Raw genomic sequence first — 25,021 nt, forward strand, 5'->3', positions numbered from 1 at the left:
TATCTGGCAGCAGTTGGTTCAAAGATTGGTCTCTTCATCCAAACATTCTGAGATCTCATGTGGGTGCTTTTGGTCAATCATCACCAACTGGGCAATGGACCGCCTTCGTGTTCCAATAATGACGGATTCTCTACCCTCATCCATTGCTACCTTTCATACGACAAAAATCATTGTCACTGATCCAACCAAGTTCTCTTTTATTGGATCCATTCCTGAAGCGATGCTCGGTCGTATCTCTGCGTTGAGTAACATTCTCCAACAGTACAGGAAGCGTCCATTGGCTGGTCCAAGAGAGCTTACGCCAGCCATGATTCTCTCTATTGAAGAGTCTGACAAGCCAGCCAAAAGGGTTAAGAAGTCTGATGCACAGAAGGAAGGCCCTGTCATTAAACCAACTAAGGAGTAAACCCCCAAGAAGCGAAAGTCTGATAAGGCTGCAACTTCTCAGGCTCAACCGAAGAAGCAGAAGAAGCCTGCTACGAGGCTTATTCTTCAATCCACAAGTGATTCGGATTCAGAATATGTCCCTCCTAAGCATAAGAACGCTCCTCCATCAGAATCTGAGAGCGAAAGCTCTGATGAAGAGGCTTAGGGCCAAGGTGATACTCCGCCTCGCTCCCCTACCCCAGAAATTCCAGTTCGCTCTAATCCTCCTTCACCTCCACCTGTAACCATCCCAATATCTATCCCTCCTATATCTCCCACTACCACCACTCAAACATTCACTACAATTCCTATCCCCACTCCCATTTTCACAGATACCACTACTACCACTACTACCACAAAACCTCACTTTACTGTTCCCAATCCACCAGTAACTGAACCACTTATCACAACCGAACCCCCACCTTCTTCAAAACCCTTATCTCCCACACAATCCACTAAAACAACCCCTATTCTTGGCGGTGAGGACTTTGAATTTGATTCCATGTATTTCAGTCCTTACCGAGTGTAGAGCGATGATGATGACGATGAGCCTATTACAAAGCGTCATCTCAAGGCAGTAAATGAAAAGCTTGATCAACTGCTTTCATCCTCTTCCTCTGGTGCTTATTCTGAAGCTGCATTGAAGGCATTGTTCTCCTCTTTCGTTACAGAACACAGTGCCACTTTATTTGTTGCAGCCAGTGCAATCGAAGCCTCTACTTCCCAGTGTCAACGAGCCTCTCTTGCTGTTGATGCTTCTACTAAGGAGTGCAAGGAAGCGACTGCAAAAGTTGATAAACTAGTCTCTGAAGCTCATTTGTTTTTAGATTCCTTGCAGGCTGCTGCTGCTAAGAACGCTCAAATTTTCAACGCTTCAGTAGAGAACCTTCAAAGGTCTCTTCAATCTGAACGCTCAAACCTTGAAGCTGCACGCCAAGCCATTGAAGCAGCCAACGAAACTCTACATGCTAACGTCAATGACCGCTTAACTCAACTGGAGGCGGAGTTAGCTGTAGAGAATCGTATTATGGATGAGCTGGACCGACGCACTGCACAACTTAAATTGCAATCCCATAAGTTGCGTACTGCTAAGAATGAGATTAATGACCTAAAGTTAGAAAGGGAGGTCATTAGGAGTTCTGCTGCTGATGTTCACTCCATCCTCCTTCATCTCATTGAGGCTCACGATCCGCTCATCACTATCACCATCCGGTGTCATCTGGCAGATAAGCTCAGACCGGCATTGGACATCCTTAGTCGTATCGAGGGTGTTCCGGTGACCGGGGTCCAACCGAAACAAGGGGGAGAAGGTGACAACTTAACCTCCTTCTGTACCAAAACCAACTACTGAACCGAAGGGTAATGAAGCTTCGGTCAGCAACAAGGAGAAAAAGAAGAAGAAAATCGGCGAGGACGACACAGACAATGAAGATGATGTCTATGACGAGAATCCCACGAAACCCTTCCAGAAGGTTAAGGTCTCTGAAAAGGAAATGGAATAAAATATCAAGAAACAACGAGCTGAGCTAGAGCAGAAGCAAAAGGAAGCGGAGCTCTTACAGAAGTAAAAGTCCATGTTTCCTGTCTGGACCATAGACTCGCTTCAAAGATGTGCAATCGATGATCCAAGCATTCTCTGGCTTGAGCCAATAATATCCTTTGGCCTTGACAACTCCAAGGATGCATAGTTTGATATGCCAATCACTCGAAAGGCATTTATTTTCCACTGTTTCAATTCGACTGCTGTTATTCCGTCCCCATACCCGAAGGTAGACAGGGATCTTCTGGAGTTTTACTTGGAGTTTTCTCAACCCCAATACCTGTCTTGGAGCTCAAAGAAAATTACCACTGTCAAGGTTATGAAGCCCTATTCAACAGGAAAATTTATTAATGTCAAATTCAGGGTGACTCGAGGAACCGAAGGCTCAGTCTACCACTTTACCCTCGCTGATCTACCGATCCTTAATCCCCATGACTAGATACTCCTCAACAATATTCTTCTGTCAAATTCACAGGAGTATCAGCCAATAATTGATCATGTCAAGCGTATGCTTGTTTGCTACATACATGAGGCAGCGAAGATGGACCAGGAGATTGCCTCTGCCATACACAAGCAAACAACGATCAAGACTATGGGCAGAGCTGGCAATGTCAACACCATGATCAAGGGAAAAATCGATTCAAAGTACCACACCGTTATATTCATCAGAGGCGAAGGTCAAAAATGCTTGTTCGCTCTTGTTAACAAACACCTCTTCTCAACGTCTTGCCTGGAGCACATCTTGGAGATCATTCAGAGGTGCGATCAGAACAGTGCTGCTGATAAGAAATTATTCACTGACATGCTGAGGTGATACATACAGTTTAGACAGACACTTCTCGCTATAATTCCTCGTTTGTTTAAAGTAATAAAGATGGTGAAGCCCACTCAGAGGAAATAATCTCTCGCCACATTTGACGCAAAGGGGGAGATTGTTGGGTCTATTAGATTGCGTCATGGGCTCGGTCCTTAGCCCAGTTTTGATTGCCGGTATTGGGCCTGTCCAACCGTGCATATTTTTGTACTAGGGTTTAGTATATAAGCTGCATGCATGCAAACTTAGAGGTTATCGCTTTCATTGTTTATTTTCTCTAAAGTTTTGTAAACCCTAGCTCGCCTCTACAGCGGAAGTTCTTCATCGAGCTCTGCTGAGGCGTGACTTTGTTTTGAATCATAAGCATACATTTAATTCTATTCTGTGCTCATTCTCTTATTGTTTTTGACTTGTTTGGTTTCCATAATCGTACCTGTGAAAGATCTAATCGATCTAGAGTTTTATTCTCATCAAAGTTGATTACTCGAAACATTATACAATGAATAATGTGTAATCAATATGGTGATTAAATAAAAGGTGTTTTATTTATACTCAAAGTGTTGAGGCCATATTGGATTTGATTATTCTTGTGTTTCACTTTGCCTGTATGGACTTCCCAAATAATCAGATTATTCAAACATCCACAGTCGATCATAAGTTGGAACTAAGTATTGAGGCAAGACTGTCATGAATTGGCTTGTAGATTATCTAAAGCATTTAGACATAGCAAAAGTTTGATGCAATGTTCATGAGTGCTCCTGAAATAAGATTTGAGTATTGGATTAAACCCACACTCACTTGAATCACTTCATGGATTTTATCACGAGTGATTGTGAGATGATAATATCTTATATTCTTGAAACGGAGACATATAGTTGCATTTTACAAGTCGGTTTCACATTGATGATATGTAAACGCACCAGTAACTTGGTGTTATAAAACGTATCATTGTGTTTGATTTGATGAGTAAATAGAGCAAGCATATGAGTCGAAGTTTATATGTTCCTTTTACCCGAAGAAGGATAAAAGTGATATCTGTTGGTTCCTCGATGATTTAGTGATGACACCTTAAGTGCTTGGCCAAGCCTGGACTAAGTTGATGTGTTCTGTAACATCTCGAATTCAGGTATGTCTCTTAAACCCTTCTCCTTTTCCCAAGTTTTCAAAGTAAGCCCTTAAATGAATTGTTAGACTTGTGAGTACGCTGGGCATACTGAAGGGTACGCTGCGTATACTCGCGCGCTTAATTTTGGACGCGGACTCGCCTGGGTATGCTGGGTGTACCGAGGGTTATGCTGGGTGTAGCGGGCCCAGGTGTAAACCCTAATTTGGGGCTTGTGCACTATAAAAGGAATGTTATGGCCTTGACCTCAGCCCCATTTTAGAGAGTGAAACCCTAATAGAGAGCCCTCCTGCGTTTCTAGCTAGTGTGTTGGTGTTCTAAGCTTCAAAGTGTCATTTCTAGGTGGTAGAAGAGAAGAAGAGGCCATTTTGGAGGCTAGGAGTTATGGGCAAGAGTAGATCCGAGCTTTTCAGAGGTTGGAGCTTCTTCCTGAGGTAAAAAGCTCAAATCTTGACTTGTCATTTCTGTGGTGTGCTTATTGGACCCATTTCTAGGGTTTTTAGTCCCAAGATGGAGACTTTATGAGCAAATGGTCTCCATTGGCCTAGATCTATCATATTTCAGGACTATAAGAGTTGTATGTTCATAAAAATGCAATCGTGGACGTGGATATTGAGCCATGCATGAGATCTAGACCTTTTGAGGAGGAAGGAAAAGTGTTAGAGGGTATAGGGACCTTTACAGCCATGCAAAGGCTTAAAGGTTCCGACTTTATGGGATAAGAGGTCTAGAAAGAGTCAGATCTGGAATTTGAATGAGTGTCTTAACCGTTTAAGACCAAAAACCAAGGAAAAGCTGAAAGTGAGACTTACGCTGGGCGTAACTCTTAGTACGCGCAGCATAAGGGGTTGAGACCCCGTTTGTGACTCGCCGACATACGCCCCGCGTACAGAGAAGGTATGCATCGCGTACCGCCTTCTGTTGACTTCTGTTGACTTTTAGGGTTTTGGTCAACCCTTGTACTTTTAGGGTCAGGGAGGGGTAAAATGGTCTTTTACCCTTCTGTGGAATTGTAGAGTGGATTTAATCTAGCCTTTGAGAGCCATTATTTATTTGAGAGTGTTGTTATGTGTTTAGGCGGGGGCTAGATCAGTGTGTTCGAGTGAGAGATTATCCGAGATACCCGAGGTGAGTCTTCTCACTATACTTTACCTAGAGTGGTAAGTAGAGTTATGTGACAGAGTATTTTGTATGTTATTTATATGATGTGATACACTGCATTATTCTATGTGATTTATGTTATGTATTTTTCAAAGTTTACAGAGTTAGAACCGGAAGGTTCACAGAGTTAGGACCAAAGGGTCAACAAAGTTAGGACCAGAGGGTCCACATAGTTATAGCCTCGAGTGGCTAATATGTGTTATATGTGGTATTTTAGGGAACTCACGAAGCATTTATGCTTACAGTGTTGTGTTATGTGTTTCAGGTACCAGTGAGGATCGTGGGAAGGCGCCGACATGATCAGTACACACACGAGGAGTTTTTATGTATTATGATCTTGGGTTGTGTTCTATGGATGTTATATGATACAATGATATTTTTATAATATTCATGAATGAAAGTATGTTTTGTAAAATGTAAAATTTGTTTTGAAAAATTTAGGTCTTACATGTTCAATTGTAGTCTGTTGTTAGTCATCATAAATCGAAAATCGGGAAACAACATATGAACAGAGAGAATGATTACAATCCATGTCTCAGTTCATACGATATCTAGAATGGAGGAATATATGATCCCTTATCTAAGGACACGTCACTGACTAGGTCAGAGTTCGACAACGGCTTTTGGTAGCTAAAATTTGCTAGTCAAATTTTGAAGTTATACTTACAACTATAGTTATTTTACTTATCCAAGTGGGAGACTGTTGGATTAGGTGTCTAATCCCATAAATATAATTGGTATGTACTTGAATTTATATGTCCTTTTGGGTTGCCTTCAAACCTGGCAATTGAATATGATAACTATTGGAAAAAGAAGAATGATTTATTAATTTATAACATGGTTAATAAATTAATTTGAAATCAAGATAAATGATTTATTAATGTATTATGGATATAATATATTAATTAGAAATCATATTGTTTAATTAATATTTAATCAGAAATTAATTTGGAATTAATTTTGGGATTAAAGGAATTAATTGAAACTGTAGGGACTAAAGGTGAAAATATTCAAAAGTTGAGCATTCTAGAACCTCCATTAGATGTGGGGAACGAAATCTAGAGTGTCCTAGGTTTTCCTTGGGCTTTAAGGGTGCCTTGGAATCCTTAGGGAGGAAGTTAAGGGATTAGGGCTATCTAAGATACACCTGTCTTATCCTAAACCTTCCTTATCACCTATATAAACCCCTATAGGGTTGGATTTCCTCCCATGCACTAAAGGAAAGGCTTAGACCCAAATTTTCACTTCCCTTCTCTCTCTCTCTCTCTCTCTCTCCATAGTATTCCTTGGTTGTTAGGTTTGTTTGTGAGCCATTAGAGACGCAACACTTGTGGCGCTTTTTACCAAAGTTCAAGATCTTCAAGGATTTGATTGTTATTACAATATAACAACAAAGGTATGTATCCTAACCCTAATTATATGTTATTTCTGAATATTACATGTGCCTCCTAGGGTTTCTAGTTTTTGTGTTCAATGCTTGTATGTCTAATAGTGAAAACATAGATCCTCAAATTAGGGTTACATGCACACGTAAGATTGTTTGCTATGTATAAAACCCATCAAGATTGAATTCCTATTTCTTGAACATCATGAACATTCGGGTAAAGTAAAAGAACATTAACACCATATATTCATTCATCAAGACGAATTCCTTTAATGACTTCATCATCTTTCTTCTTCTTCCTTCTTTCATGATAAGTTGTTACCAAACAATTAAGCAACACTTTATGATGATCATCATCAAGAGGATAACCATCAAACTTTCCACATTCATATTTCTTACTAGAAATGTGTGGATTTTTTTTAAATACCCGGCTACAAAAACAATTGAGAAGTCCTTCAAAACTGAATGACCATGGATAATCATCAACAAACTAATCTTCACGAATCATTTCTTCCATTTTTAGATCTGAAAAATGAAAAAGATCATAAGAACTTGAAAATATATAGAGAGAGAAAGTGAATATGAATGAAATCCCTAGAGAGAGAAAATGAAACAAACAAGTATTCTAGAGAGAGAAACTTGAATTTTGAATCAAATCAAGATAAATTCAATTTTTAGAACACAAACTTTCTCAAAGATGAACCCACAACCATGAAGATTCACTCAAATCATGTAGTCATCATGGATCAATTCTTGAGAGCTTCAAGAACACCCGCTCTGATACCAATTGTAGTGATCTTGATTATGATGACATGTGTAGAATTGAAAATATCCAGTGAATCGTACAAGCATCAAGAACACAAGGAGTAAATAATCATGTTTAAGCTCCATTAGAATAGTAAGAGTACAAGTGGGTTTTGTTCTTTCTCTCACTAAACTAACACTCACAAAAGGGTCTAACAAGTTCTTACATAACATAGGAGCCATTCACTTTCTATTTTTAGGAAAGGCTAAACCCATTACACATATAAAAGGGTATGCCACATCCAATGAGAACTTTGCACCCTAACACCCAACAGACTCCATGTATTCGTAGTATACCCGGTGTACTCCAGGTATTCCCAACGTACTAGACTAAGCCCCAAAACCTTCCTAACTTCAAACGGTCATAACTTCTTCGTTCCAACTCTGTTTCGATGATCTTCATATCCCAGGAAAGGTAATAAGAAGCTCTACAATGCGGACCAGAAAAGTCTCCATTAACAAACACATTTCAATGCTTCTTTTGAAACTTCCTAAGCTTGGACAATCCACTAGCCTGAAGGATCACATTCACTTATTGTGTACTTATGAAATATAGACCAAAAAAGTCTCCAGAACCTATATTTGACATAACCATGTATCAGGATATTATCAAAGAGAAAACATTAAAAGGATAATCATGTATTTTACCTTAAAAGAGAATAAAAAATGTGCATACACCATTTTTTGAGGATAAAGAAGATTATGAAGCTTTCTAAATATCGTCTGTACCCAAGGTTATAAATGGCATGAGGCGAGGCGTGGCGTGGCGGCAAGGTCAAGCCTCAGGCTTAAGTTTTTCAAGGCGAGATGTAAGACGACAATTTTGTATTAATTTATAATTATATTACCACATAAATAAATTTATATTAAATATAACTACTTTTTAGAAGTGTTATATCGATAACTAATAACAAAAAGTAAACAAAAAACACAATACTTGTATCCCCGGGTAGAAAAGACATAAAAAAGAACAAAAAAACGTTTCTCCAATTTCGATAACGATAAACTAGAAACACACTCAATTTTACTCAATAAGAGGAACAAGATTTTCAACCATATTTTCCTTTTGAAAATAAGGGATTTTTATTGAAACGGTTGACTATTACTATTCAAAAAAACTATTCTCATACACAGCTCGCTTTTACAAATCACACTACTTTTAAAATCACTCCTTATAAGGATGAACAAAAGTGTTGACATACACACATATATCCATGATTTTCAAGGCAATACTTCAAATGACTTGTATTCTCAGGGATCTAGTAAGCAAGTAATAAGGGACGCTGATGCAAGACCATTTAGCTGTAGTTTGGATTCTTTTCTATTTATGTATCTTTTGTGTAACTCGAAGAACAAATACAATACGTAAACCATGTAAGTTTGTTATCTCAACGTATGATGTTTGGATTGCTCTGTTTCATTTATATTCAATTGTTACAATACTGCACAATTTGGACATCCGCCTCCGGACATTTCCGCCACCTAGTCTGGGGTGTGACATAACTCACCTCGATGTAGTGTAGTGTCTGAATTGTCTTTGGCGTGCAAATCGACTCTCCTCGACTCCTCAATCCCTACACGACAACCCTTCTAAGTTATCAATTTGAATATGCAACCCTCACCAGGGTCAACTCAATTTGGTCAAAGTCAACATCCAATTGACCTGACTTGCCGAGTTGATCTACCAACTCGTCGAGTCCATACTCCTCTAACCCGGACCAATCCATGACTCTACTCGTCGAGTCTAGCAAGAACTCGATGGGTTCTCCTTCAAGCATACCATTGGGACCATCTTCATCCGACTCGCTGAGTTCATCCTTGAACTCGTCGAGTTCATCTCCCTCATAAGAATGCGTCCAGTCTATGACTCATCGAGTTGTAAGAACAACTCGTCGAGTCCATCTTCAAAGATTGGGAGATTGACTTGGACTCGCCAAGTTTGCTCAAACACTCGTCGAGTCCCATGATTCCCATGTCCCTTAAGAGCCTAAACAATTGAGGGACCTTCCACACTATCATCTGGTCCATCGACATAAAGGATTTGGTTGTCATTACACCCCGACTCGCCGAGTCCATCCTTGGCCATTACTATACAATCGATTTAAATGGGTCTTAACACATCAAAAACACAGATCTAGCCACCTAATGTACATTTTATACGTAAAGCCTTAAGCTTGGTGCACATGCATGGGATCTTTGGCTCAAAAATCCATAAAAGATGGTCTATAAGATGCATGGAGTGTTTATGGTCACAAAGTGGGCACCTTTGTGCCATAAAGACCCCAATAGCCCTAGATCTGAAGCACAAACTCACTTCTTATACTCAATCCCGAATACATCCTCACTAAGGCTTAGAAAGATGAAGAAAAAGGTCCAAAATCAAGATCTAGACAACGAATAGACAAGGTTTCAGCTTTATACCTCTAATAAGCTGGAAATATGCTCAAAACTCTGGATCTTCTTGTTTCCCCTTGATCTCACAAGCCTCCTTCTTTTCTTTAAGCTTAAATCACACAAAGTAACACCATAAGGCTCAAGAACACACTAAAAACGGCTAGGGTTTGCTCTGGACGATGGGAGGCTGATTTGAGGGGTTATAATGTGTTTAAATAGGGTGCAAACCATCAATTTAGGGTTTCACTCAAACAGCATCTACTCGCCGAGTCAGTCTCCCGACTCGTCGAGTAGATTACTTAAACTTCTCGCGGATCACGACTCTACTTGATGAGTTGGGCTTCCAACTCGTCGAGTCCCAGAGAAAAACATAAGAAATACTTGAATTAAAGTTATACGAGGTGTCGGGTGTTACAGTCATATCAATTCATAACAGTTATGCAATCTCTTTCATTCCTTCACTCGATCGTTCTTGTGGTAACATGATAAGTAAGTGGGTAATAACTTTAGTTAGACATTCTTGTTTCCCGATCACATTATATGCCTCAAACTTAAAACATATATTCGTTATATAGATACACATATTATAAATCAAGGTTAGTCATTCATTAGTGTTGCGACACAAGGGAGACACAAATGAGAAACGAGTGTGACGTTATATCATGAGTATTCCTAAATATGGATGTAGAGAGTAGGAGTTGCGTTTAATTCTCCTGGACTAGTGCTTAGCATCATGTGGCTGATTTGATGACGATTTGTAGTCAAAGTAGAGTGTTAACATGCTGTCCCACGCGTATTAAGCAAATAAATTACCACTGCTGCTTGCACTAAAAATATAGCACAGGGAAGCAGGGTCGAATCCTCAGGGACACAGCCTAATGGTCAATACCTTTTTGCATCAGGCACAATCTAGTCAAGACAGAAATTATTAAAAGGGGGATTTGAATTAAACTAAAAACTAAAACTACAGTGATATTAAACTAAACGGAAATCAATATAAAAAACGGTTTCAGTTATGCTGCGACTTTCCTAATCATGTAACCGATCCAGATTTGATTATTAGAGATGCGTTCTATCTAAGCTGGTACTGAGAACAACTAACAAGCTCTAGTAATTTCTCTTTTACCTAAATTAGTTAATCAAAACAGGCTCTTCAATTAACCCTAACTTTTTACTGTTCAATTAAACAAGCTCTTAATTACATCAGAAAAATTGTTTTAGGTTCTTTGTAAAATTCCCAGCAATACCCAATACTTCTCATAAGCTCGGAAGCGTAAATATATGATTTTTCAGTTTATAATAAAGTCAAATCCCAAATACGGAACCGATTTATTACTTGTTACTTATTACCAGTTGACAAGAACAATTACGTATCCTATAGCTGATTAACTGGAATGATAAAACCCTAGCTAGGTGATCAAACTAACAAGAATCAAAATCAAACATTCATTAAGAACAAAACTGAAGAACTTAGATAGAAACACAAATCAAAAACCAAATCTAACGATCAATCACATGAAAAGTACTTGTCTTTGCAGAACTGAAAACTAGGGTTTAGCCAAACATGGCTAAAATATGATCAAAACAGATGAAAAGAGACATCAAACAACTAATCTTACTAATCTACTTGAAGGAGATGATCCACAGTCTTCAGATCTTCAGAAATTGATGAAATCAGAGAAGAAACGCCCCCAAAATCGTATTTTCGTCGTCTGGAACCTCTGGAATCGTCAACTTAGGTTACTGGAAGGCTATCAGGGTCTTTTTATACGTCTAGCAGCAAAAACGACGCACCTGCGATCGCAAGGGGACAACCTGCGATCGTAGGTTTTGAAGTAAATGCATCTGATGTCGTTTTAATGAAGTAGGATGCTATTTTGACACTTTTTGGCCAACCAGCGACCGCAAGGAGACAACCTGCGATCGCAGGTTTTGAGTTTTCACTTCCGGATGAATTTTGGGCACAAAAGAACCTTGAAGGCACCCTGCGATCAAACTTGCGATCGCAAAAAGGTCACCTGCGATCGCAAGGAGACAACCTGTAATCGTAGGTTGTTCCTATGACGTCCGAAATTTCGTCTATTTTTCAGATCATTTTGAATCGCATCAATCAGAGTTACGGTTCTTGAGATATGGTCAAAACACTGACAGGGGGTCAAAGCTGCCAGTAACATCCTTTAACTTTGATATTGCATATTCTATCTTCGTGTGATCAATTCAATCGAATGTTTCTTGACCAAAGCATCTTCCAAACATTCCTCAACATACTCCATAAGTTTCAAGCTCCATTTTAAGCTCCAAACACGCATCCAACTGCTCCCAAAGCACTGCTCCACTCGAACTATCTGAAATCAACATAAAACTTGAGCAGTACGAGAATTCTAACGAAATACATGAGCTGAACATTATTTAATTAAATGACATGCAAATGTACGAAATATGATCATAAATGCTAATGAAAACTACCCTATAAGATGCATAAAATGGCATCTAACAAATCTCCCCAAGCTTGAACCTTACTTGCCCTCAAGTAAGAAAAAGGATATAACATTATAAACAAATGGAAAGATGTAGATGACCTAAAAATAACTTAAAATAAAATAAAATGAAAACTTAAACTAATGTACTTCACTCTTTTTTTTGTCACATGATCAGATTTCACAACGAGGAAGCTCCAATGAAATCACTACCTAGACAACAGTCTCAATACTTTATATTAACGATTCACAGTTATATTTAATAAGTTAAACCAAACTTAAACAAATAACTTTTACGCCGAACTTAATTTGTGAAAACAATGTATTTTTAAAAACAATTTCACGAAAATTCGTTTATAAAAACTTAGCTTGACCAACCCCTCCTTTTTTTCCGAACTTGTCCAGTAAACGCGGTAAGCTCCATTATGGACAGAAAATCCAAGCTTACCCCTATGATTCCACTATCGAGGGATCAATCTCATTATACCACATGTCTTCTTTGTCTTGATCAACTATTCATATTTAACTTGTTTGCTTCTTGATTTCAATTTGAACTTGACTTGGATTTGACTTTGAATTTCAGATTTCTTCAAGTTTCTTGATATATCATTTCTAACATATATATATATTGACTGGGCACGAATTTTACTTTGAGGCCCACCATATCTTCAATACTTCAAAAATGATAATAAATTGTGGGTATAACAAGAGTTCCCTCCCAAACTCAAAAGGCGTAGAAACTAAAGGATTCAGTACTTCAAGGAATGATAAGGGTTATCCAATCTAGGTTCTTTTTAAGGCATTCAAGGAAATTATTTTCAAAACACTGTTCGTTTTTCCATCCCACACTTTCATTGTAAAAACTATTTGGCAGTTATGTTGGTTCATATTGAAAACATTTAAAGCACTTGAAAATATAGTTCTTAAAATTGAGTGTAATGAGACTATTATTTTCGGTAACTATCACATTTTATCTTAACAGAGCTATCGAATGTAAAAATATCCACATCTCATGTAAAATATTTTTTTAAAGATTTTTAATATGCAGAAAATAAAAATAACTAGAAATAAAATCTTTTTGGGCTTTTCTTTATTGTGAATGCAGAAAAATAATAACAGAAAATAAAATATATTTTTTTGGATTTTTTGAATTTTTTATATGCAAATGCAATGCAGAAAATAAAATGCAAAAATAAAATTTTGAAAAATTTAACTAAAAAAACTGAAAAATTAAAATTTTGAACAAAAATGCAAATTTTTACACTAACCCCCTCCCCAAGCTTAAAATGATGCATTGTCCTCGATGCTCAGAGAGGAAAGAACAACTCAATAAATCATATGAAAACAAAAGTTTGCAGCTAGGAATGAATGTACCTGATAGATTGGTTGAAATCTGATTTTGACGACAATGTGGCAAAAAATCTGAATTTCAGCGACTTTGAAGATCCTCTGATTTCCCCAAGCTTGCTTGGAACTGCGGCCATCTCTTGATTGAAAGCATAAAAAGTAAAAACTACTCATCAGGTTGTCTCCCGGAAAGACGCCCTTTTTTAAAGTCGTTGGCTCGACTTTGCCCAACCAGATTTATGAACCTGTATGGTTGGGACTTCTTTGAAGCTCAACTCTTTTCTTTGTAACTCCAAATCCCTTCAAATATGGCAATATGGGTGGATCTGGGACTTGTTCAACAATCGGGAAAAACTCCAAATTTTTATCAAATGACTCAAATTTTAGATTTTAGAGCCGTTTTCTTTTTCCATTCTTCTTGACAACACCCAACTTCTTCTTTTTCTTCTTTTTCTTTTTTAGTTTCATGTAAGAAATCACCATTTTTTCATCTTCCCCAAGCTTAGCTTTTTCCATCAGCTTTGTACCAATTCCTAAAGCAAAATTTACATGCTTTTTCATCTCCCCAAGTTTATCTATGTTCAGCTCCTTTAATGTATAATTATCTAGTTTCCTGTCTAAAAATAAATCTTGCACAAAACCGTTAGAAAAATCACAACAGTCCTCAGAAAAAGGACTGTTGGTACCCAGATAACTAATAGAAAGTTTATCAATTGGAATTTCAGCATCATTTATTTTCAAGTGCACAATATCACCATCAAACTCCATAGAAAGAGTACTAACAAAAACATCAATCTTGGTTTTAGCAGTTTTCAAAAAAGGTCTTTCCAAAATAATTGAGTTTGCATCTGAAGTGTCCAAGTTTCCCATGTCCAAAATGTAAAAATCAGCGGGAAAAATCAAATTATCCACTTGAACAAGAACATCCTCCAGTACACCTTTTGGGTGTACTGTTGAGTGGTCAGCCAACTGTATAATTGTCCCGGTCTTTTTTAAAGTTCCCATTTTTAATTTTTTCAAAAATAGAAAACGGGAGGACATTAACTGAAGCTCTTAAGTCAAGCATGGCTTTTGGAAAATTAAGTTTCCCCAATTTATAAGGAACTGAGAAAATCCCCGGATCCTTGCACTTTGGAGGTAAACCTTTTTGTAAAATAGAAGAGATATTTTCGCCAGTTTTTTTTCAATCTCATTAAATTTCATTTTTTTTCTTAGAAACACATAAAATTCTCAGAAATTTAGCATAGCGAGGGATGTGCTTTATAACATCTAAAAGTGGGATATTTACCTCAACCTTGTGAAGAATTTCCATAATATCTTCATCATCTCTTTTGCGGTTCGTACTCTTTAGTCTTAATGGGAATGGAGGTAATGGCTTGTACTCCTTCAGAATTGGCTTGGGTAGTGTTGGAGTTTCTTTTTCTTCCAGCTTTTCAGATTCTTCTTCAACCAACACCTCTTCAAACTCTTCAACTTCAGCTTCTTTTTCTATCCCTTCCACATCTCCTTCTTCTATCAGAACCTCTTCAAACTCTTCTTCATCTTTGTTTTCTGGTTCAGATGAGCTTGGGCCTTCATATGTATTTCTGCTTCTCAAGGAAATAGCACTCACATTGTGCTTTGGATTATTTTCTGTATGCCCTGGTAACTTTCCTTGAGACTCCATACGACCCACATAAGTGGCAAGTTGAGACACCTGTTGCTCCAGATTCTTGATACTAGCTCTAGTTTCGGTCTGGAATGCTTGGGTGCTCGTGGCAAGACTCTTCACTATATCTTCTAAGGCCATGCTGGAACTACTGGGTTACTGATGTGTGTTCTGATTATGGTAATTCTAATTCTGGAAATTTTGCTGCTGAAAGTTTTGCTGAAAGCCTGGCTGCTGAAAATTTCGTTGCTGCTGAAATCCGGGTGGAGGCTGAAATTGTTGTTTCTGCTGATAATTATTTTGAAAATTATGTTGGTAGCCCCCGACAGCTTTAACTGCAACTGTATCCTCTTGCAATATTGGGCACATATCTGTAGGGTGATCAGTCTTTAAGCAAATCCCACATTGTTTCTTTGCAGCTGCTTTTTCTTTAGTCAAGAGCATAACAGCTTTTGTCAATTCAAATATCTGAGCTTCCAGATGAACATTGCTGACTTCCTTGACCCTTCTTGGCTGATCTGGATACCACTCGTCTTCATTCCCGGAATGTTTAGACTCGATCGCCAGCTTCTCAATCAGCTCTCTGATTTAAGTTGGGGTCATGTCACCCAAAGAACCACCACCAGAAGCATTTATAAGCCGTCTTTCCATGGGTGTTAGACCTTCACAGAAACAATTATAGAGCTGGTAATCACTAATTCCGTGTTAGGGGCAACGGACCAACAACTTCTTGAATCTCTCCCAGTAGGTATGTAAAGCTTCTCTTTTTCCTTGTTTGATACCAAGGATTTCTCTTCTGAGACTGGAGACTCACGTTTCCAGAAAGTATTTCTCTAAAAACAACTTTGCGAGTTCTATCCAAGAGGTGATGGAACCTGATGGGAGTTCATACAACCATTCTCTTGCAGAATCTTGAAGCGAAAAGGGGAATGCCCTTAACTTTATCTGGTCTTCTGTGACAGCATGAGGCTTCATTCCTGAACAAACCACATGAAATTCCTTGAGTAATTTATGTGGGTCTTCGTTTTCCAATCCTCTGAAAGTGGGAAGAAGATGAATCAACCCAGATTTAAGTTCGAAGTTATGGGCTTCTGGAAACGTAATGCAAAGGGGCTGTTGGTTGACCTCTTGAATGGCCCACTCTCTAAGGGTCTTTTCTGCTTCGTCTCCACTCATAACTAAGTCTTTAGATTCGGTTTATGAAGAGTCTGTGGTTTCAGTTTTAATGGAAAGGGGTGGGGAGTAAGTTTTATATGGGCTGTTTTGAGGAGAAGATGGGGGTACTTTCGGAAAAAAAAACGGATCTGATTCATTCCACAAGGGAGTGCCTTGTGGTGTGGAGGTTTCTGGGGGTATAGAAGATGATGAACCAAAGAGACCAGCTGATTGTTTTTTTTCTTGCTGCTTCTTTCTTCAGTTTCCTTGCAGTTCGCTCGATTTCTGGATCAAAAACTAAAGGTGTACCTGAACGAAAAATTATTGGCATAAAACTATTAGAAAGCACCGTGTCCCCGGCAATGGAGCCAATTTGTTAACACGCTGTCGCACACGTATTAAGCAAATAAATTATCACTGCTGCTTGCACTAAAAATATAACAGAGGGAAGCAGGGTCGAATCCTCAGGGACACAGCCTAATGGTCAATGCCTTTTTGCATCAGGCACAATCTAGTCAAGACAGAAATTATTAAAAGGGGGATTTGAAACTGCATTGATATTAAACTAAACGAAAATCAATATAAAAAAACGGTTTCAGTTCTGCTGCGACTTTCCTAATCATGTAACTGATCCAGATCTGATTATAGAGATGTGTTCTATCTAAGCTAGTACTGAGAAAAACTAACAAGCTCTAGTAATTTCTCTTTTACCTAAATTAGTTAATTAAAACAGGCTCTTCAATTAACCCTAACTTTTTACTGTTCAATTAAACAAGCTCTTAATTACATCAGAAAAATTGCTTTAGGTTCTTTGTAAAATTCCCAGCAATACCCAATACTTCTCATAAACTCGGAAGCGTAAATATATGATTTTTCAGTTTATAATAAAGTCAAATCCCAAATACGGAACCGATTTATTACTTGTTACTTATTACCAGTTGACAAGAACAATTACGTATCCTATAGCTGATTAACTGGAATGATAAAACCCTAGCTAGGTGATCAAACTAACAAGAATCAAAATCAAACATTCATTAAGAACAAAACTGAAGAACTTAGATAGAAACACAAATCAAAAACCAAATCTAACGATCAATCACATGAAAAGTACTTGTCTTTGCAGAACTGAAAACTAGGGTTTAGCCAAACATGGCTAAAATATGATCAAAACAGATGAAAAGAGACATCAAACAACTAATCTTACTAATCTACTTGAAGGAGACGATCCACAGTCTTCAGATCTTCAGAAATTGATGAAATCAGAGAAGAAACGCCCCCAAAATCGTATTTTCGTCGTCTGGAACCTCTGGAATCGTCAACTTAGGTTACTGGAAGGCTATCATGGTCTTTTTATACGTCTAGCAGCAAAAACGACGCACCTGCGATCGCAAGGGGACAACCTGCGATCGTAGGTTTTGAAGTAAATGCATCTGATGTCGTTTTAATGAAGTAGGATGCTATTTTGACACTTTTTGGCCAACCAGCGACTGCAAGGAGACAACCTGCGATCGCAGGTTTTGAGTTTTCACTTCCGGATGAATTTTGGGCACAAAAGAACCTTGAAGGCACCCTGCGATCAAACTTGTGATCGCAAAAAGGTCACCTGCGATTGCAAGGAGACAACCTGCAATCGCAGGTTGTGCCTATGACGTCCGAAATTTCGTCTACTTTTCAGATCATTTTGAATCGCGTCATCAGAGTTACGGTTCTCGAGATATGGTCAAAACACTGACAGGAGGTCAAAGCTGCCAGTAACATCCTTTAACTTTGATATTGCATATTCTATCTTCGTGTGATCAATTCAATCGAATGTTTCTTGACCAAAGCATCTTCCAAACATTCCTCAACATACTCCATAAGTTCCAAGCTCCATTTTAAGCTCCAAACACGCATCCAACTGCTCCCAAAGCACTGCTCCAGTTGAACTATCTGAAATCAACATAAAACATGAGCAGTACGAGAATTCTAACGAAATACATGAGCTGGACATTATTTAAATAAATGACATGCAAATGTACGAAATATGATCATAAATGCTAATGAAAACTACCCTATAAGATGCATAAAATGGCATCTAACATAGAGAAAGAAGCATATGTGTTTAAACGCTTGAACGTTTGCATCATAATTGATGGATTCTTAGTTATGTGCTTTTCTATGATCGTATTTAAATAAAAATTGATCGAGTGAGGGAATGAAAGAGAGTACATAACTAGTGTGAACTGGTACGATGATGAATAATTTCTGATGATCGTATTCTATATAATTCTGAACCAACGAAGTTAACAAAAGACGCTTTGAAAAAACAACAATGATTTTTTTTTAACATTTTGGAAACTACAATGATATTTTTTGTACTAAAATGTGTACTTCGTTTGTATTCTGTATACAAATGGTATACTTTAAAGGTATTTTTGTACTGAAAAAGCAATGGTATTTGTTGAACATATGGAAAACTTCGTTACCTTTTTAAGTTATTTTTTCGTGTACCTGTGGTAACCGGTTACCACAAAGTTTTATGTGAACACATATCTTCTTCATTGGTATTATGTGTACAAAAAGTATACTTTAATGGTATTTTGTATACTAAAAAATGACAATACCCTTTTTTTTATACATTTTTAAAACTTAATTACCTTTTTAAATCATTTTCTCTTTTTCTAAATACATATCCCACAAGTAATAAATATCCACAGAAATGGTATATTACCACATCGAACACCAAATTCTTTTTATTTTTCCTACTACTAGATTGTTAGATTGTGACAATTGTAATAATCAAAAGATAAAATGATTAAAAAGAGTTAATGGATTATATTGGACAATCAATAAAAACATAGGAGGATAAAATATGAATCAATTTAATTTTCTTAGATATAATAATACATCATCACATAAAACATCAATATTTTTTTTTAATATTATTTATCTTATAAAAGCTTAAACAAATTAAAACATAACGAAGAATATACTTATTTGAATAAATGATTTGTTTTCCATATCTACATGAAGAATATTTTTATTTGAATAATATGAAGAATATATTTATTTGAATAAATGACTTGTTTTCCAAATCTTTACAAAAATGACTTAAAATGATAATGAACTTTTTATTTTTATTTTGTTCAAATTTAAATAATTTTTTATACGTGTGAATGACCACTTAATAAAAATGTGTTCAGAACTTCAGATACCATTATCATCTAAAAAAATAATAAATTTAATTAAATGTAAACAAAATAAAATTTTGTTTACCGAATTCATTCTCAGTTTGCTTTTTTAAAATAACTTAATCTAAATTCTCAACCACAATATTCAATGTAAAACCTACAAACACTACCACCGAATCAAAGAAGTAAAAAATAAAAATATTATTACTCCCAATAAAACCCCTTTATAACTTTTGGCAAAAGGCAATTAATGAAAGAAAGTCTGAATCAGATCTGAGTAGATAGCCACGACTTTTACAGCTTGATTGCTACTACCACAGTTCCCTTGTTACACCATTAAAGTACAACAATATATGCAAAAGGTACTACCACATAATTCCTTTTAAACCTGTTGATGTTGAGGTCTTCCTAGCTGGATTTCCTCGCCGGCGGCGGGATACACCACCGTCTCCCCCATGTAAGCTCCTAAAAACGTCGACAAACTAAGCTTGTCAATGGCTTCCCGGTGATGAGATTTGCAGACCAGATAAAGCATTGTTTGGGTCACGATGAGGAGCAAGAACAGCATCAAAAGCAAAAGCCCACATAGTATTCCGATCATCACCCTCCAAATCATCTCCAATCCCAAATTTTGTCCACCGTATTCCACGAACAACTCATACACAATAAGTAATCCAAGCAAAAATCCGTACAACACGAATGAAATTCCCATTCCCACTTTCTTCTTCCCATTCGCCAGATCCTTACCTTTCCTCATGGCTTTAGATCCATGGGTGTTTTCCAGAACAGTAATGACGCTAGCCAGTTGACAAACAAAGCTCAGGTATAACAGACCAATAATGTATAAGATGAGGAAGATGAGCAAAAGGATTACACCAAAAATTGAATTGTGAAAGATAGATCCGAAGATAACCAGAGCCACCCCACCGATTACATCGAAGATGAAGAGCGCCAGGTATATGAATAAGAAAGTGACCAAAAGGCGTTTCCAGACCTTCGGAACGATTTTCATGACATTTCGGAAAACGACTTCTCTGTCGGTGTAGATGGAGGCGATGGTGAAGACGACGGCGGCGGTTGAGAGGATGGAGAAGACGGTGAGGAAGATGAAGTAGGCGATTGTGAACAGCCAGTAGTAGAGCCAATCCATGGCGCCTGTTCGGCTTCCATCGTTGTCAATAGGTTCAATCTGAAGCAAAGAATTGCTGTCGATATTCAAGAACTCGATTTTCCCGAATAAATGATGGGAGATTTCCCTGTGAACTAAGAAGACGATTGTGAGAGGTAGGATTAAGGTGAGAGTAATTTGCGCGAAGATTTTCTTCCATGAGAAGATGGTTTTGAATGATTGTTTGAAGATGCCGAAGAAGCCAACGAATTTCATATCTTCTTCGTTTCGATCCATGGTATGGTGGTTGGTGTTGGATTGTTGCAGGTGAATAGGTGTATAGGTGTATGAATAGATAGTTCATAAAATGAATTGCCATTGATATCTAGTATCACTTATTTACTTTATTTGGTGGGACCCACTCTTCAATTTCTTATTGACTTTGTCGCTATAAAAAGAATTAAATTTCTTTTCTTTTCTGTAAAAATTATTATTTTTTTCTTAAATAGCTCCCTGCCAACGGAATAAATTATTTCGGAAAATCTTTTTCTTTTACATATAAATAAGCTTTTAATATTATTGTTTTATTTCCAAGCCCTTTAACATTATTGTTTTAAATTATATTAAGAATTGTTCATCAAATTTCGAATTCATATTTTAAATTCAAAATTGGTATGAATATATTATTTAACGAAAGACTGTTGGATTTCTTATATTTCTCCGGTATTTTTCATAATTAGGTGAACATTATAACTAACAGTATTATGAGTTTTATGAATATAGTTATGCAAGATTATAATGAGCATTCATAACTTACATTACCTTTCATTTTTTTGTCTAGTATAAATAATAAGTATTATGTATTGTAAAGTTTGGTTGTTTTGACCATTAAGTGATGAAATAAAAAAATTTACAATCTCATTTTCTACTTTGTTATTTAATTTAACTATTACACGTTATCATACGACTCTACCATAGGGTTCAAACTCGTTATTAGTCTTATCATTTTAAGATATGTTTTTTTTTCCTTTTATATAAGTTTACATGTACAATTCTTACAACTTATTTTATATAATTTCTTAACTAAAAATTCATTAACATATAAGTCTTTATTTTTATTAGTATTTTCATTATGGAAAACCATGATAAAGAAAACTTTAACAACTTTTCATGTCATTAATATGCTCCTATAGTAGCATTATCAAGAGAAAGGTTTAAAAAAATTATAAATTAATCTCATGCCTTCTTGTGGCTAAACAAAACTTTGAATTATTTATGAAAAATTATCAATCACGTCCGACCGGTTCTAGTTCATTTCATAAAGTGAAAACAATAACAAGATTGTGGAGGTCGTCATAATTATCATGACAACAATAACAAGATTGCAAGTAATCACCAGAAGTTGAAAAATAATAAAAACTCACATCCTAATGATTAAAGTAGTCAAGACAGAAAGGAAGTTGAAAATATTTGTTGATCTTTATCAAGCTTCTCTAAAATCTAAATAAAATAAAATTATCGAAACAAATTTTATTCAAATGATTTTCATGAAGATCAACCAGAAATGGCATGTAACACTCGGTTTCAGATTTGCTTCTTTATTTGGGGTTGCGCCCAATCTTCAGTGCTCATGAGGCTTAGGGCCTTGGGAAAGAAAGAATTTGGCCCTTCTCGGGTGTGTGTGTTATGGTTTAAGTGATCCAAGTGTTCGATTGTGTCTTTGGAGACTAAGGGTATAATTGTAATTTAATAACTCGGTCTTTTATGGATTTCGGGTTTTGTTCGGGGGGTTTTAAGGCTTGGGTGTGTTGTTAGAAGCGTAGGGCTTCTTGCCACCTTTCCGTGGATATAAGGTTCATTGGAAATGGACCTAAGATGAGGAAGTTATGGCATTTTGAAGATTTTGGCAGAAATGACACTTATTGGAAAAGGCTTGTGTTTCAGTCCCATGCGTACATGGTAGAAGGCACGTGCCTGGGTGAGTACGCCCTGCGTAAGCTGGGGGTATGCCCAACGTAATGATCAAAGTGACAAACCCTAATTTTTAGGGTTTGGGCACTATTTAAGCATCATTATGAGCTCAAGGCTCTTTCATTCTCAGCTACCATTGCCTTCTAGCCTCATTCCGGAAACCCTAATCTCATTTTGAGTGTTTGAGAGATCTAAGTGGTCTTTTTGGTGTGTTCTTGCTCAATTCTAAGAAAATGGTGTTTGGTGCTAGCTTGTGGTTCAAAGGAGGACATTTAGATCCAGACTTTTGGCTTCATTTCCAGCTCACTCAAGGTATAAAGTTCTCATCTTGACTTCTTATTGTGCAAGTTTGAGTTTAGGGCAAGACTAAGGGTGTTTATGGTGTATTAAGTTCTCATTGTGAGTTTGAGCCACTCCAGGAGCTTGGAGTGATAGATCTTGCCTCTTCTGATGTTTCTAGTTCATAAAAATGCTTGCTTGATGTTTAGAAATGGTCCATGCATGCTCTAGTTGGATTATGTTGGGTCTTAATGTATTAAGTTGGTTGTTGGGTCCATTTGAGTCATGTAAATACATAAAGGTGCCGACTTTATGCATTAAGAGATTGATTAGAAGGTCTTCTAAGGTTTTGAAGTGAGGACTTAAAGGATTAAGATTTGTTTTGAATTTTGGAGAAGTTACAGTTACACCCCACGTAACTGATGGTACGCCTAACGTACCTTCTTTTGGTCGTGATCCAGATTTCGTCGAGTACGCCTAGCGTAGCTGAGCCTACGACCGATGTACGTCGATCATATGGGTTTTGTGTTGTTGCGTTTTGGGCTTCGCATTCTTGGGTTACTTTGTTGCTTAGGGCCTTTTGGGCTAACTGAGATTTATTATTGGCTAAGGAGTTATTGGGCTTTAGGATAAGGCCCACATGGGTTTGGACCCAATTTGGAAAATCGGGCCATTAGTGGGCTTTTATGGATCTTGTTGTTTGAGCCTTTTTGGTTTTGGGATTGGGCCTCAATTTTGGTTCATGTTGGGTCAGAGGTGAAATGGTCATTTTACCCCAAGTATGGATTATGGATCATAGTTTGGAACCTAATTGCTAATTGGGTGTTATTTTGGTATTGATAGCCGGAGGAGTCATCAGGGCAGCAGTTAGGGATTTCTTTCAGTGGGCTTCTGCATTCTAGGTGAGTCTCCTCATTGTTCTATGGGTCGAAGGCACCAATGCCGGCTCATTTGGTTTATGTATTATAGGAAGACTCGGGGGTAATCCTTAGCAGTTTTTATGAAGGACCAGGAGGCAACTTCTGTCAAACTGTATGCAAGACCAGAGGCTGAAATCTGGCAGTTAATTAGTTAAGTAGTTAAGTAGTGTAGATTGTATGCTAGTTGTCTTTGTGACGCTTGCATGGAAGATCCGGAGGTGGCTCCTGGAACTTGTCTATAAGACCCATGATTTTGGCCCCCGGACTGGCAAGGAAGACCACAAGGCGGCTTATGGCATAATGGCAAGACTATGGTTGGCACATAGCACTTTTATTGACTGATTGGTTGTGTATGATATGTATGGATCATTTTATATGTTTGGTATGTGGTATTTGGGGAACTCACTAAGCTTTGTGCTTACAATTTTTGTTTTATGGTTTCAGGTACTTCCGGTTCGAAAAGGAAGGGCCCGACTTGATCGCAACGCATACACCCGTGTTTTCCACAATATGTGATCTTGGGAAATGAACTCTGATAATTGTTTATTTTGAAATGCTTTTAAATGTTTGGATAAGGTTACATTAGTGTTTTGATTATAATATTAATGAAATTTTTACCCTTGATTTTCGGTATGTTACATGGCATATTTGGATGTTGTTGATTATCTTGTCTACCCAGAAGGGATAAGTGGTGCTATGGATGGTGATGGAAGAATAATATATAATAGTTTTGTTTCATGTCATTTCTTATGGTTTTATGTATAGTCATGTCATGAGAAATGATGTCATCACAATCTTCTCAAAGAAATAAAATATGGCTTTATTTCTTTAAGTTGAATGTTTCTTATTACTTTTTATTTATTTATTGAAGAGAAATATGGATATTCATAAGAAAAACGAGGAAGATATATGTCTTGCAGATAGTGCAACAACACATAATATTTTTAATAATGAAAAGTATTTTGATTATTTATCAATTGGAGAAGAAAATGTTAATACTGATGCGTTATGAGCATAACATCAATCCTATGGTGTTCATGCAACCCTAATTGCTTTGATCTAGGTTTTTCTAAGTAAACATACATCATTGAATACCAAAGCAATAAACCCTAATGAATAGCATACAAATCCGAAAAATCACATACGAATAGGGTTAGGAATATTACCTTGATTGTTATGTAGCAATAACAATCACAAACCTCCTTGATCTTGACTTATGAAAGCCTAGTGCCCCAAGTGTTGCACCTCTAATGGAGTCACAAACACTCTATGCAAAGGATGAAGTAGGAGAGACGTTTTC

The 25,021-nt window shown here is 37.2% G+C and overlaps 2 protein-coding genes across 2 annotated transcripts; both read right to left on the minus strand.

Annotated features, from left to right (window-relative positions):
- Positions 1 to 15,304: 15,304 nt before the first annotated feature.
- On the minus strand, positions 15,305 to 16,294 carry LOC145060371 (uncharacterized). The gene is made up of 2 exons (XM_079008053.1): positions 15,933 to 16,294; positions 15,305 to 15,701 (listed from the first exon to the last, which is right to left on the minus strand). The coding sequence occupies exons 1-2, from the start codon at positions 16,292 to 16,294 to the stop codon at positions 15,305 to 15,307; spliced, it is 759 nt and encodes a 252-aa protein (XP_078864179.1).
- Positions 16,295 to 19,825: 3,531 nt separating this feature from the next.
- LOC145060372 (uncharacterized) lies at positions 19,826 to 20,848 on the minus strand. The gene has a single exon (XM_079008054.1). It carries the CDS (start codon positions 20,846 to 20,848, stop codon positions 19,826 to 19,828), a length of 1,023 nt encoding a protein of 340 aa, XP_078864180.1.
- Positions 20,849 to 25,021: the final 4,173 nt, after the last annotated feature.

This window comes from Lactuca serriola, chromosome 6 (assembly GCF_051521515.1).
Source record: "Lactuca serriola cultivar US96UC23 chromosome 6, Lser_US96UC23_V15, whole genome shotgun sequence".
Taxonomy (NCBI): Eukaryota; Viridiplantae; Streptophyta; class Magnoliopsida; order Asterales; family Asteraceae; genus Lactuca; species Lactuca serriola.

Bases quoted from the DNA above. Each gene is read 5' to 3' on its own strand.
- LOC145060371 (XM_079008053.1), bottom strand. From the start codon at position 16,294: ATGAGTGGAGACGAAGCAGAAAAGACCCTTAGAGAGTGGGCCATTCAA. The intron at 15,702-15,932 runs GTGAGTCTCCAG...AACTTAAATCAG, and splicing joins GAGAAATACTTTCTGGAAAC to AGAGCTGATTGAGAAGCTGG.
- LOC145060372 (XM_079008054.1), bottom strand. From the start codon at position 20,848: ATGGATCGAAACGAAGAAGATATGAAATTCGTTGGCTTCTTCGGCATC.